Source organism: Trachurus trachurus (assembly GCF_905171665.1).
Source record: "Trachurus trachurus genome assembly, chromosome: 7".
Taxonomy (NCBI): domain Eukaryota; kingdom Metazoa; phylum Chordata; class Actinopteri; order Carangiformes; family Carangidae; genus Trachurus; species Trachurus trachurus.
In genome coordinates this window covers 13,821,682-13,835,970 of record NC_139901.1, presented here as the reverse complement: position 1 = coordinate 13,835,970, position 14,289 = coordinate 13,821,682, and the positions used below count along the sequence as shown (strand labels likewise).

Genomic DNA, 14,289 nt, shown 5'->3' with positions numbered 1-14,289 from the left:
ACAAAAATAAATCTCACACCCTCGCAGCCAGGCTCAGAGCCAAGGGCGAGTTGTCTTCCCCAAAACAAAAAGAAAAACAAAATAAAGACAAAACACTGCCATGCCCCCTCAATTCCCACAGGGGGAGCTCACGCTCCTCTGATGGGAGACAGATCCCGCCAGTCACAGCGGGTGACGTCACCACAGTGCGACAACATAAGCACGTTATCTGCCCGGGCGGCAAATTGGCGCGCATGCGCAGTTCATCCATGGGTTTTGTCAACTGTTTCTCGGGGTTACAGACTACAATTCGCTATGAAACCACCCAGATTCAACGGTGTGGTAGTTTCAGTGGCCAGAGGGGATGCGGCTCGAGTTTTACAGGACGAAATAACGTCACTATTAAACAAACAAGCGATCAGAGCCGTCCCGAGCGAGGAAGCTCAACAGGGTTTTTACTCCCGTTACTTCCTCATTCCCAAGAAGGGAAGCTCATCCCTTCGCCCCATTTTAGATCTCCGTGTGTTAAACAGACACCTACGAAAATACACATTCAGGATGTTGACACACAAAGTGCTCATTCAGTCAATCCGTCGGGGCGATTGGTTTGTCACGATCGACCTCAAGGACGCATATTTTCATATCGCCATTTATCCCGCGCACAGAAAATTTCTCAGGTTTGCGTTTCAGGGCAAAGCCTACGAGTATCAGGCGATTCCCTTCGGGCTGTCACTAGCTCCCAGGGTGTTCAGCAAATGTGTGGAAGCAGCACTGTCTCCGTTACGGAGCAGCGGTATCAGAATATTCTCGTACATAGACGATTATCTGATATGCTCTCCATCGCGGGAACAAGCGGCCAGAGATGCCGCTGCGGTGATAAACCATCTCGGGGATCTCGGGTTCAATATAAACTGGGCGAAGAGCCGAGTGGAGCCCACACAGTGCACAGAATACCTGGGTCTCAACATAAACTCTCTCTCTTTTCGCGTCACGCTATCAGAGGGGAGATTAATGTCCCTAACACAGTGTCTCTCTCTATTCAGGCTGGGGCAAGCCGTGTCATTCAGACTATGCCTACGCCTGCTCGGCCTCATGGCATCAGTGATTTCTGTGGTACATCTGGGGCTACTGATGATGAGGGATTTTCAGCGTTGGGTCGCGGCACTCCGCCTATGCCCACGCCGTCATCTCAGCCGCAGGTTGGTAATAACACCGGCATGTGTGGCGGCTCTCCGACCGTGGAGGGACACAGCAGCCATAGCGGCGGGGATGCCGCTGGGCGCGGTGGCGTCCAGGGTAACCATGACAACGGACGCGTCCCTGTCAGGATGGGGAGCGACCATGTTGGGCAGAACAGTGAATGGGATATGGGATCAGAGCCGGGCTCTGTCTCATATAAATGTTCTGGAGCTTTGGGCAGTGTTTCTAGCATTGAAACATTTCCAGCAATTTCTTCAGGGTCACCACGTCCTAGTGAAGACAGACAATTCCACTGTAGTGGCATACATAAACCGCCAGGGCGGCACTCGGTCACTGCAGCTGCACAGCTTAGCTCGGAAAGTAATCTTATGGAGCAGTACCCGGCTCCTGTCTCTTCGAGCGACACATGTACCGGGCGTTTTGAACAGAGGGGCGGATCTCCTGTCCCGGGGGAATCCCCTGTACGGAGAGTGGAAGCTCCACCCGCAGGTGGTGGAGCAGATTTGGTTCAGATACGGCCAGGCAGCCGTAGATCTGTTCGCCTCGCAAGAAAACGCGCAATGTCCACTGTTTTTCTCCCTGTCGGACGCAAATGCACCTCTGGGTGTGGATGCACTGGCACACCCGTGGCCAGAAGTGCTGCTTTATGCGTTTCCACCGCTCAGTCTGATCTCCCCGACTCTGATCAGAGTGAGAGAACAGGGCCTGCACTTAATCATGATAGCGCCACGATGGCCGTCCAAACATTGGATGGCAGAAATAATACAGCTGCTAGGGGGCGAGCCGTGGCCGCTCCCCATACGCAGGGATCTTCTGTCCCAGGCGGGCGGGGAAATCTACCACCCCCACCCAGACCGCATGGCACTCTGGGCTTGGCCCGTGAGAGGTGGAACCTGAGTGCTGCAGGCCTGCCAGCGCAGGTCATTGACACCATTCAGAACGCAAGAGCCTCCTCTACTCGCTCTCTTTACAGTGGTAAATGGCGTGTTTTTGAGGAGTGGTGTGACTTGAAACATATCATCCCTTTTCAGTGTTCAGTGGTGGACCTGCTGTGTTTCCTGCAGGATTTGGTGGACAAAGGAAAGGCTTTTTCCACTGTTAAGGTGTATTTGGCTGCCATTTCGGCTTGTCACGTGGGCTTTGGAGACAAGCCTGTAGGGCAACATCCCTTAGTCTGTCGTTTCATGAAAGGTGCACGACGCAAACTCCCAGTTTCCAGACCCCTGGTTCCCCTGTGGGAGCTGTCAGTGGTGCTGGATGCCCTCTCTCTCCACCCATTTGAACCTATGGAGGTGGCGGAGATGAAGTTTGTTTCACTGAAAACAGCTTTGCTCTTAGCTTTAACTACAGCAAAGAGAGTGAGTGACCTACAGGCGTTATCCATACGGCCGTCCTGTTTACAGTTTGCACCAGGGCTCTCTAAGGTCTGTTTTAGGCCCAACCCAGCCTTCGTGCCTAAGGTGGTTGAGTCAGGTTACAGGTGTCCCACAGTGGAGCTGTTGGCTTTCCACCCACCTCCATTCTCCTCAGCTGAGGAGAAAAAGCTTAACACATTATGCCCCGTCAGGGCGCTCCATGTGTATGTGAGTAGGACAGCAGGTGTCAGGAGAGATGACCAGCTGTTTGTGTCCTGGGCCACTCCCCATAGGGGAAAGCCTTTGTCCCGCCAGAGGTTGTCCCACTGGATAGTGGAAGCCATATCTCTGGCCTATGGATGCAGGGGTTTGCAGCCCCCCCAGGGTTTGAGGGCTCATTCCACTAGAGGCATGGCCACGTCATGGGCCCTGTTTAGGGGAGTCTCAGTACAGGACATTTGTGCGGCGGCGAGCTGGGCTACGCCCCACACTTTCATAAGGTTTTACAGGCTGGATGTCTCAGGGCCATCTGTAGCACAGGCGGTGCTAGAGGCAAACAGACCAGGGTCTGTATAGCAGCCACTGCCGGGCTTTAACATGATTAGAGCTTCGGGAGATTAAAGGCAATTCGGGAGTGGGCTATATCTCCCATAGTGAAACACCGAACGAAGTTAGAAAAAGAACGTAGGGTTACTTAACGTAATCCCTGGTTCTTTGATAACAGAGTGAGGTGTTTCACCATCACATCCCTACTCGCATAGGCACGGAAAGAAACCGGTCTAGAATGAGTTGGGAGGGGCAGGTCGGCTGTGGTAGTGTGAGGGGGCGGGGCCCCAGCACAGCTCGACCTGTCTGTCACAGACAGACGTTGTGTCATTGGAGCTTCCGTAGAGTTGGTCATGCCAAGGCGATTCCCATAGTGAAACACCTCACTCTGTTATCAAAGAACCAGGGATTACGTTAAGTAACCCTACGTTTCTCTGCCCTGTAATACCATTAAAAACAACAGTTGAGGTCAAGAACAGCAAAAACGACATCAACCAGAATCCATTGCGGCTGACGACACTCCTGCCAGTGCGCATGACGCTCCAGATTGTTGTCAACGGTGGTTATGGAGATGGAATGGGACTACGACTTGTCAACACTACGGTGATGTTCGCGGTAAGATATCTTTAAAATACGTACAAGAAAACTTCCTTTTACGTTAAACTTTATACAGACAAAAGGTGGAACACAACGTTTGACAGTTGTCAGGATATTTCTTGGACTTAAGCTGGTCAGAATACCTTTACAAGACAGCTAATGTAAAACTAGCCATGTTGCCTGATTGAGTAGTTAACGGTTAGCTAAGCCCCTCGCCCAATATGTTCAGGTCGACATGAAGGAGCTCTCTGTTCTGTCCTGGGGGGTTGTGTTGGCTGTTTCCAGGATTGTTTATGTTCCGCACAACTGGTCGGCTCATACATTTTTTATATACCTTCTGTACAGTAAACTCACAGCTACTGACATTAACAAACAACAACTAAATTACTATTTCACCACATTGCTACCAAACCAGAAGTTGATTGTTAGGCTTCTTGTTATTTTTTTGTTGTCGAAGAAATGTTATGAAATAAATTCATTGTATTCTAATCTGTTCCTTTAAAAATAGTATTTAATGTATAATTTCAGAATAGCTACTTTTGTACTGTGCTTATTGCCATTACTTTACACTTACATTGTTTTCATTTAGCTCAACTTGTGGTCGATTGTTTACGTCGACTGTCCAACATGTATGCATGACATCTGTAAGTAAATTTCTTTGCACTTTCAGATATTAAATAACAATGACAAAACAATTCTTGTCGATGTCAGTGTCCATCAAAGGGATGCCCAGGAAGATAGGATTCATCGTGGTCAACTCCTCAAGTCATGAGGACAACTTCCCTGCAAAGGAGCTCATGGTCCACGCACCCACTGTCAGCGGTTGGCGATCCAGCAGGTACAAAAACAAAGTGCTTTATTTTCAAAAATGAGTCAGATAAATTTGTAATTTCATAAAAGTCAATTTCTCTCCAAGAAGCTGAACATTAAGTGAATGTAATATTGCAGGCTGTGCTGTTACCCTCAACACGTTACCCTCCAGCTGGTGGAGAGAAGTAGGGTGAGGAAGCTGCAGCTGCTGGCTCACCAGTACCTGATCCCAGCCAAGGTGGAGTTCCACATCGGAGACACCCTCCCTGAAGCCAGCACCCCAGGGTTGCAAGGCCAGCTGCGTAGACTCGGGTGGGACTGCAAACTGGGCCAGGCTCAGCATTGACTTGAAGCCTATTGAGTATTTTAAAATAAACAAAGATCATAGTCTGTCTGTCGTGTATTAAAATGTACAAATGCCCTTTGGTCTTGTACACTGTATCACATAAGATAAGTGTACACTGAACACTGTACTCCTACCACAGGTATGTGTCTTTGTCAGACAATGAGAAGACGGGTTTCAAAGCTCGCGAGCTGAAGTCGGTCCATGTAGACGCCATCGGAACACACCTGAGAATAACCTTTCATAGGAATCATGTCAACAGTTACAATCACTACAATCAGGTACTGTGTTTAATGCTAGTTATGCACCTACATCACTATTTCACTGTCTGTAACTTACGTTTAGTACAGAAGATTGATCCAGACTGTGTGTGCATCTTGTAATCTTGGGTTGCAAAAAGAGGATGTCGTTTTTTGCCCAAACAGGGTAAAGCCAGAATGAGAAATAAAAAAACAAAAGGATGTCATCATGTGTGTAGAGAAAGTATTTTCTGTTAACAGTCTCTCTTAAATAATTGTGCTTCAGATCATTTAAAGTCATTGGCCAGTGGCCAATGACTTTAAATGGCCACTAATAACACAAAAGGTAGCAGTAGTGATGTTGTATTGATTTCTGTTGCGAGAGACTCTCGGTAGCAGCACTTACTCTTCTATCAGCCTGGTATCCAATAGCAACACTGGTCAGAGCACCACTCAGATAATATACCTCATTCCAGTCATGTGTGAGGACTGTGAATGTGGCTGTAAGACACAGTAGGTGAACATGTTTTAAGGTGATTTTAGAGGAACTACAGTGTGTGCTGTGTTCTGAATGAAGAACACTTCAAATATAAAATTGTGTGTCTTCCTTTGAAATGTTGCGTATTAATGACTTAATGCTGCTCTTGAGAATCAATGTTGTGATGACTGGCTCAAGAAGCCATGACAAAAGACGGTGAGACACGGATAAACATAAAGAGTAACATCTTTCTAATTATATCTTCAACTTTGTAAGTTTCTTTTACATTTTCAATAAGGCTGAAATGAATATTTTATTGATAGAAAATAAATTGGTTGAAAGTTCTGATAATCAATCAAAGTTGAGTCAGATTTTTGCTTGTTACAATTTATGAAATGTAATGATTATTTTCCTTTTCTTTTAAACCCTTGTAAATTCAATCCTTTTTCTTAAGGGGGGTAGGCCTTTTAGAGACGAAATTGTTAAGCAAAATAATATTGAGTGCTGTATTTGTAGGATTTGTGTTGTCAGGCTGGTGTTATTTCATATTCTTCCCATGAGAAGACCAAAACCAACAAGTTGGTGAATCTTTATGATACTCCTTCATTTTTCAGGCTAATTATTCAAATCCTGAATGAATCACAAATAAATGGATTGATTTAGAAATCTCAAAAAATAATTTCCAGGGACAGTTATGTTCCATAGTACAACAGCTCCAACAGGACAGTGTTGATGAGATTAATTAATTCAAACCTCCAGTGCTCGTGTTAATGAAGAGACAGTTCAACAGTATGTTTATATAGCACTGGAGACCTATCGCAAAGAAAAACAAGCTATATTAATCCCAATATTTTTGATACTTGGTTTTGATATTTTTATGAGATTTGTTAATGGTATAAAGAACATAGAACATCAGTTTCTTTTTACTTTAAACCACAGTCAGATTGTTCCACCATCCACCACCTCTTAGTACTCACCCATTTATCACATGTATGATTTCTTTAGTTTATTTTCTCCTGCAGTCATGTTTGGTTCACCATGCTCTGTTTATGATTTCAGGTTGCTTTGGTTGCCATTAACGTTCTGGGAGATTCTCTGGATGGAAATGCTTCTAACACAGTTGTAAGTAGGCTCTCTTTTTTTCTATACATGCTGCTACTTGGCCATGAACGTACAACTGCTCAGCAGTAGGTGGTGCTGTCGTACTATGAGTTTGTGAACATTGCTCCGTGGTTTCAGTCCCCCCGGAAAGATCTCCGCTGATATTTTATCTTGACTCTGTCATGTTAAAATGGAAACCAGGTCAACAACACAGGTCAAATTATAATCACACAACAATAATAACCTCATAAACTTGCACTTTTTATTCAACTGTGATTGTTTTCACAATACCATATTGTGATAACAATGTGATTTGTTACGTTGTTGCGACTGAAAATTATGTCCCAAAAGGAAAACCTTTGGTTTTGTTCATCTCACTGACAGACTGGCCAACACAGTCAGAAAAAAATACTTTAGGAGTCTGTACTAAAAACTTCAATCTGCACGTGCAATTTATAAAATTAAAGATTGATACTTGGCACCCCCCAGCCCTGCCCACCCACTATTGAATATTTTATATTATCCACAAAGTGTTAAAGGCTGTTGTTGGTGAGTTCCTCAATTTCAATGAAAACTGTGTTCTGTTTGCGATGAAAATGAAACAATGCAAATCTGTTACCATTGTTTTTAAATTATGAGGAACTTGAGACTATGTCAGAGAGTTGTTGATTCAGCATATAGAACGTATAAACAACATACGTATTGACATTATCCAACCATGTTTACAGTAGATTCACACATTTACGTGAGTGGCGTGTGTGTCTGTGTGTATGTGTCAGGAATGTAGTAATGAGACACAAAAGGAGGGCAGTATGTAATCACACAGGAGGCCTTTAGTTAGCGGGAGTAATCAGATAGTCCTGCAGACGGACAGCTCCTGGAGGAGAGAGAGAGCCTTAAAACACACACACAGAAACAGAGACATGGAAAGACAAGGACACACACTTGCACAGATTCCAGTGAACAGGCTGCGCATTGTTGCTCCACTAATCCGACTCCGAGCACCTCCTTCACAGCGGTGATCTTGCCCTGGAGGGTCGGCGAGATCTTGTTCTTTTATATCTGCTTTATGGATGGAAGTCGTGTTTGTCCTGTGGAGGGACACTGTGGCGTGGACAAAGAGGGAATGTGTAATTATTTGCTGCTTCAACGCCAACGGCTCAGTTTCCTTAAATTATGAGGAAAAAGCATCTCGGTGAAGTCTGGCCGAACACATGCTTTTTGTTTTATGTGAGATTTCTTCCTCCTTTTCAAATGCAGTGGAGGTCAATGTGATGTTCTTCGTGGTTCGGCCAGGATTAAAGAAGTTTGTCTGTTGTCACAAAGATGCTGAAGCTACATTCATGGCCTCGAATGACTCTCTATCACGCTCGACCATCACAGTGGTGTTAAATAAACACTTAAACTTTTTCTAGCAATTACTAAGTGATTAATTGACTGGTTCCAAAAAAAAAAGACAAAGACAAAATACACATATAGGCATACAGATAATTGATGATAGGTGGCACACAGTCAAGTCAATATAAAAGTATAAAATGATAATTGGGCAAGAAATAAATGTTGGGTGATAAAAAAGCTACTCATAACAAGAAGTAGCTTAAGAATAAGTACATTGGCATGATGTATGTATGGGCTATATAGCCAAAGCAAACACTTCAAATGTAATATGTTTGTGATGACTGAGGGTGATGTGACTTCAACACTTTAAAGTAGCTTTGGGACATATTGATTCGCTAAAAGACCAAAAACTAAGTTTGATTTCAGCCCTAAATGTTCCAGTGTCTGAAATAGAGATGTAAAAATAACATTACACACGTTGTGCGTCATGCATACCAAAATTATTTTTGTTCCAACAAGATAAGAGGAGGAGGTGCTGATAAATTACTAATCTGGTGCTGATGGGGAAGAACTGTGTCACATCACTGTTTGACCATGTTTGATCACAGTTAATAGCAAATAGTCTAACAGCCTAAAGATGCTGGTTAATGACTGAGTGAGTGTACTTCCTCTATGGCCACTGTCATTGAGTCATTCTGGCTGATACAGGAGTTTGATTGTGGCAAATGTTCACCTGTTATCATTCATAAAACATAATCACACAAAGTGCTAACTCCTGGTGACAGAGAAATCAATTTGTTAAAACGAATAAGACCAACTATGTTGTAAGACCAGTGCGCTACTTCCACAACATACTGAAAACTAGTAGACATATATTCAGTATATAATAACTTATAAATAAAAGTAAGTCGGACCAAAATAAATAAGATCAAATATGTTGTAGTTCACAATTCTCCATTATTTTGTTTTCATAATTGTTGGATGCCAAAATCATAATCAAAAATGACTGATATCCACTGGTTAACTTCAGGTGAAGTTGAAAGTCACCTCAAATTTAATGGGATTAGATCTTTCTGAATGCAGTAATACAAGGGTACATCATGTTTGTGTATGTGTGTATGTTTGTGTATGTGTGTGTGTGTGCGTGTGTGTCTGTGTGTGTGTATGTGTATGTGTAATTTGTCCATCTGTTTACCCCCAGCCAAGCAGAGAGCAGCTGATTGAACACTACCTCAATAGCACTCAGCAGGAAGCCGCCTTGGACACGACCTTCATGGGGTGAGGCTCGGCCATTGAACCCTGGTTTCTTTGTCTTGTGACAATAACACGGCTCAACAAAGCCACTTAGTGTGGAAGCCAAGCAAAGCATTCACAGTCACTCACATTAGAAGGCAATGCAGGTGGCAGCCGGCGCAAAAAGGAAAACACATTTCGAAATAATTTTTTTTTTCTTTAATACATCAAACCGCCCCCAAGGGACGTTTCACCTCAGGGTCTCCCGTCCTGGGGGGGTCAGGCAGTGTTTTTCCCTTTGATCAGAAATTGCACAATACTGTACAAGCACACTGAACTGATGATCACACATTTATTCGACACTAGCACAAGATCTTTATGATGGATTTTAAACAACAGACAGATGTATATTGGTAGAGTGTACACGGGGTGTGACAGTGTAGCACTGAATTTTCAAAAAGTGTAACTTTTTAGTGTGTAACGTATGTTGACTTTAAAGAACACGCCCACTAGCGCCGCGCAATTTAATCAAAATCATAATGTGTCCAAGGTCAGTGTCACTCACAGACAGAACAGCATCCTCACGTTTTAATGCCTCAGTTGATTTGGTGTTTCTCGTCCTGTCTCGGCACCCAGGAAATGTGAGTCCTACTCCCCCTGGGATGACCTGGCGTTCGACATGTACCAGGACCCCGAGGTCGCTCACATCATCCGTCTGCTGGACCAGAAGAAGCAGGACGTGGTCCGGCAGGAGAAATTCGAGCAGGCCAAGAATCTGAAGCAGGCGATCGCCGACCTCCAGAAGGTACTGATGCGTCTGAGAGGCCGACTGGTGTTTGCTCACACGGTCGAGCAAAATACCCCATAAACACAACGGTGTGTTCTGGCTGCAGTGAGAGTATTTCAGCATCTTTGTGACTTACTCATGGTCTGAGAAGGTTTTCAGGTGGACACCATGGTTTGTATTTAAGGTCGACAAAAGAGAAAAAAGTACTTTGCATTATCATCATATTGATCACATGGACGTAAGAATGGAATCAATTTTATCATCATATAGCGACTGAAACTACCTGCATGGACTTGTTTTATAGATTCTCCTTCATTCACACATATTTTAAAATTTAAAGGATATTTTCCCACACTGCAGCAGAGTAAACTGCTCTTAGTCGTTACCACAGCAGCATCCTAAGGTTTGGGCTTAAAGTATTCAACTACTCCAGTTGCATTGTGGTGTTAATGGGCTTTGGAGAATACGTCTTTGTTTTAGTACAAACAAGTGGTATGTGAACACATAGGTGCGTACTGCGCGCACACACACACACACACACACACACACACACACACACACACACACACACACACACACACACACACACACACACACACACACACACACACACACACACACACACACACACACACACTCTGCTGATCTAGAAAAGAGCTGCTCACGTCAGGGGTGGGGGTGGGGTTTTCACATTCTCCAGACTAACTGGACCAGATTCCTGCCAGTTTAAAAAAATCAGGGCTAGCCTCATCAGAGACCAAAGGACTGCTTAAAACTGAAACAGCAGCATAGTTCCTGATATTATCTCAAATTCCACCTTCTCACATCCTCACTAACAGATGGAAAAGTGACACTGACAGACCCGAGTAAAATCTACACTTATTATCCTGTAATATAATTAGAAATATATGCCACTGTTAATTTTAATTTATTTATTGTAACTGAAATGTGTTTGTACAGAAGCTCAGAATCAATTGAAAACAGGTAAAAAGATAAATTAAGAAGTGTGAATAGAAATAGGATGGAATCATTTTAAAAACATTTAATCACAGTGTTTAATTGAAAAAAGACCAGCAACAAAACTTCAAAAAAGTTTGGACATGGGCAACAAAAGAGTGGAAAAGTTGTGAACACCTGGTGAGACATCTCATTGCTAATTAGGTTACCTGGCAACATGTTAACAACATTACGGGGGATAAAGAAGAGCATCAGCAGAGAGTCTTCCTGAAGTAAAGATGGGGAGCGATTCACTACTCTGTGAAAGACAACGCTGTGTCACATTTTCTCAAATAAATTGCAGTTTCGGTCATTTGGATATTGCACTCGGCTAAATTGGTTGTATTTTGGTTAATTGTGCAGCTCAATTTGCATTGAGTTCTGGTGGACGGTGCAAAGAGGCCATGGCCATGTACAGTGAACTATAAGAGCCGTGAGAGGTGTTTTATTGTAGTGAGGAGATAATTCAGCTCCTGATAACAGCATCCAGCCTCTGGCCTCTGTTCTGTTTACCCAGTGTATTTTCACTACTGTTTGTAACAGTAGTTGTTAAACATTGTTCAGATTCCTGTTACAGTCCTCCTTTGTATGCATTGTTACCATGCTGACCATGAATTCTTAATAAGTCCGACAGCTGATGGTCCTCGGGCAGCGTCTCTCCCACGCCCGCCCACAGGCCGCTCCGTAACCAGATAACACACACACCAGCACCTTGTTAGCATGGCATATTAGTATCGTGCACCGAGCAGTTGCCAAGGTAGTCATGCTGAAAATCCCTTGTCGTCACACCCCCAGGATGTCAGGGGGTGGTTTCGTGGTGTCACATGATATCTATAAACACATTACAGAGAGGACGGGACAGTAGGATGAGTATTTACCTGCTCTGTTTATCCCACTCTGTACAGTTAAGTGTTTCTTAGCACAGGAGCCGAAATCAGAAAGAGCCTCATGCTGCAAATCTTTGGTAGAGGTTTGAGAAACAGACGAGAGGAATCACAAGGTGCTGCAGCTGAGACTGTGTCGCTTGGCACCTGGTTAGCAACTAAATTCAGCTTAATGGAATTTCCTCAAGAAGAAAGTCTGACTTACTGGAAGTCGTTGTCAAATTTCCATTTTGTACAAACTTAGTGATGATTCACCATGTGGCACACTCCCTGTTATTACTCAGTGTGTTACTGTGTCGGACAGAAATGCCCACGTCTGGTCCAGGCCGGAGTCCAAAACCAGCTCAAGGACGGTTTGAAGATTGAGTTTGCTTATAATGTATGACAACTTTCTTCTGAGGAAGTGGTTTACCATTATGATGAAGTCAAAGGTGGTAAAGCGTAAGCACCCAGATTATCGAACACGTCATAAACAAATCTTTAACTGCACAGGAAAACTCTCCCCAACCACAGAGAGTACAATGCTGTAGGTTAAAATGGCAGCCTGTAACTGTAATGAATGTTTACATTTCACGGCTTAGGGTGATTCAATTCAATAGTTTATTATAAAACAACGAGATAACGTTGGCACATTCACATAATTTTATTGTCATAAAGTGCAAATGTTATAATCCGAAATAAATAGTGAATCCAAATGTGTAAAAAATTGAACCCTTGAACCGCCACCTTACCGTGGTGGAGGGGTTTGAGCACGGGGCTTAATGCCCCTGGTAGGGTCTCCCAAGGCAAACAGGTCCTAGGTGACGGGTCAGACAAAGAGCGGTTCAAAGCCCCTTATGAAGAAGAAAACAGCAAGGAAGTGTACGTCGCCCGGACTGGCATTACCGGGGCCCCACCCTGGAGCCAGGCCAGGGGTCGGGGCTCGCAGCCCGAACGAGCGACGTGGGCCCGCCCTCCCGTAGGCCCACCACCCGCGGGAGGGTTCATAAGGGGCAGGTGCCGTGTGATTTGGGTGGCAGCCGTGGGCGGGGGCCCCGGCAACCCAATCCCCGGACGACGACTCTGGCTTTAGGGACATGGAATGTCACCTCGCTGGGGGGGAAAGAGCCTGAGCTCGTGCGGGAGGCTGAGAGGTATCGACTAGAGATAGTCGGGCTCACTGGGCTCTGGAACCCAACTCCTTGAGAGAGGTTGGACTCTCTTCCACTCTGGAGTTGCCCATGGTGAGAGGCGGCGAGCTGGTGTGGGCTTGCTCATAGCTCCCCAGCTCAGCCGCCATGTGTTGGAGTTCTCCCCACTTAACGAGAGGGTCGCTTCCCTGCGCCTTCGGGTCGGGGATAGGTCTCTCACTGTCGTTTCGGCCTACCCGGCCTTCCTGGAGGCCCTGGGAGGGGTGCTGGAAAGTGCCCCAACTGGGGACTCCATCGTTCTGTTGGGGGACTTCAACGCTCACGTGGGCAGCGACAGTGTTACCTGGAGAGGTGTGATTGGGAGGAACGGCCTCCCCGATCTGAACCCGAGCTGTGTTTTGTTATTGGACTTCTGTGCTAGCCACAGTCTGTCCATAACGAACACCATGTTCGAGCATAAGGGTGTCCATCAGTGCACGTGGCACCAGGACACCCTAGGACGGAGGTCAATGATCGACTTTGTAGTCGTGTCATCTGACCTCCGGCCGTATGTCTTGGACACTCGGGTGAAGAGAGGGGCTGAGCTGTCAACTGATCACCACCTGGTGGTGAGTTGGATCCGCTGGCAGGGGAGGAAGCTGGTCAGACCTGGAAGACCCAAGCGTATCGTGAGGGTCTGCTGGGAACGTCTGGCAGAATCCCCTGTCAGGGAGGTCTTCAACTCCCACCTCCGGGAGAGCTTTGACCGGATTCCGAGGGAGGCCGGAGACATTGAGTCTGAATGGACCATGTTCTCCACTTCCATTGTTGACGCGGCCGTCCGGAGCTGCGGCCGTAAGGTCTCCGGCGCCTGTCGCGGCGGCAATCCCCGAACCCGGTGGTGGACACCGGAAGTAAGGGATGCCGTCAAGCTGAAGAAGGAGTCCTACCGAGCCTGGCTAGCTCGGGGGACCCCCGAGGCAGCTGACGGGTACCGGCAGGCCAGGCGGACGGCAGCCCGGGCGGTCACGGAAGCAAGTGTGAAGTGTGAAGAGTGTGAAGCAGCTGGGATGAGAATCAGCACCTCTAAGTCCGAGGCCATGGTTCTCGACCGGAAAAAGGTGGCTTGCACCCTCCAGGTCGGGGGAGAGTTCCTGCCTCAGGTGGAGGAGTTTAAGTATCTTGGGGTCTTGTTCACGAGTGAGGGGAGAACGGAGCGCGAGATCGACAGGCGGATCGGTGCGGCGGCCGCAGTAATGCGGTCATTGTATCGGTCCGTCGTGGTGAAGAAGGA

At 45.8% G+C, this 14,289-nt stretch overlaps 1 protein-coding gene across 1 annotated transcript in view; it reads left to right on the top strand.

Annotated features, from left to right (window-relative positions):
- The first annotated feature begins 3,669 nt into the window (after positions 1-3,669).
- The window catches only part of cep104 (centrosomal protein 104), a 34,828-nt gene continuing 24,208 nt past the window's right edge, over positions 3,670-14,289 (top strand). Inside the window, exons 1-8 of the mRNA XM_083974994.1 lie at positions 3,670-3,695; positions 4,267-4,306; positions 4,389-4,515; positions 4,626-4,799; positions 4,973-5,111; positions 6,607-6,669; positions 9,188-9,264; positions 9,856-10,024. Coding sequence (XP_083831120.1) covers positions 3,687-3,695; positions 4,267-4,306; positions 4,389-4,515; positions 4,626-4,799; positions 4,973-5,111; positions 6,607-6,669; positions 9,188-9,264; positions 9,856-10,024 — 798 coding nt within the window. The 5' untranslated portion in view covers positions 3,670-3,686. The remainder of the gene's footprint in view (positions 3,696-4,266; positions 4,307-4,388; positions 4,516-4,625; positions 4,800-4,972; positions 5,112-6,606; positions 6,670-9,187; positions 9,265-9,855; positions 10,025-14,289) is intronic.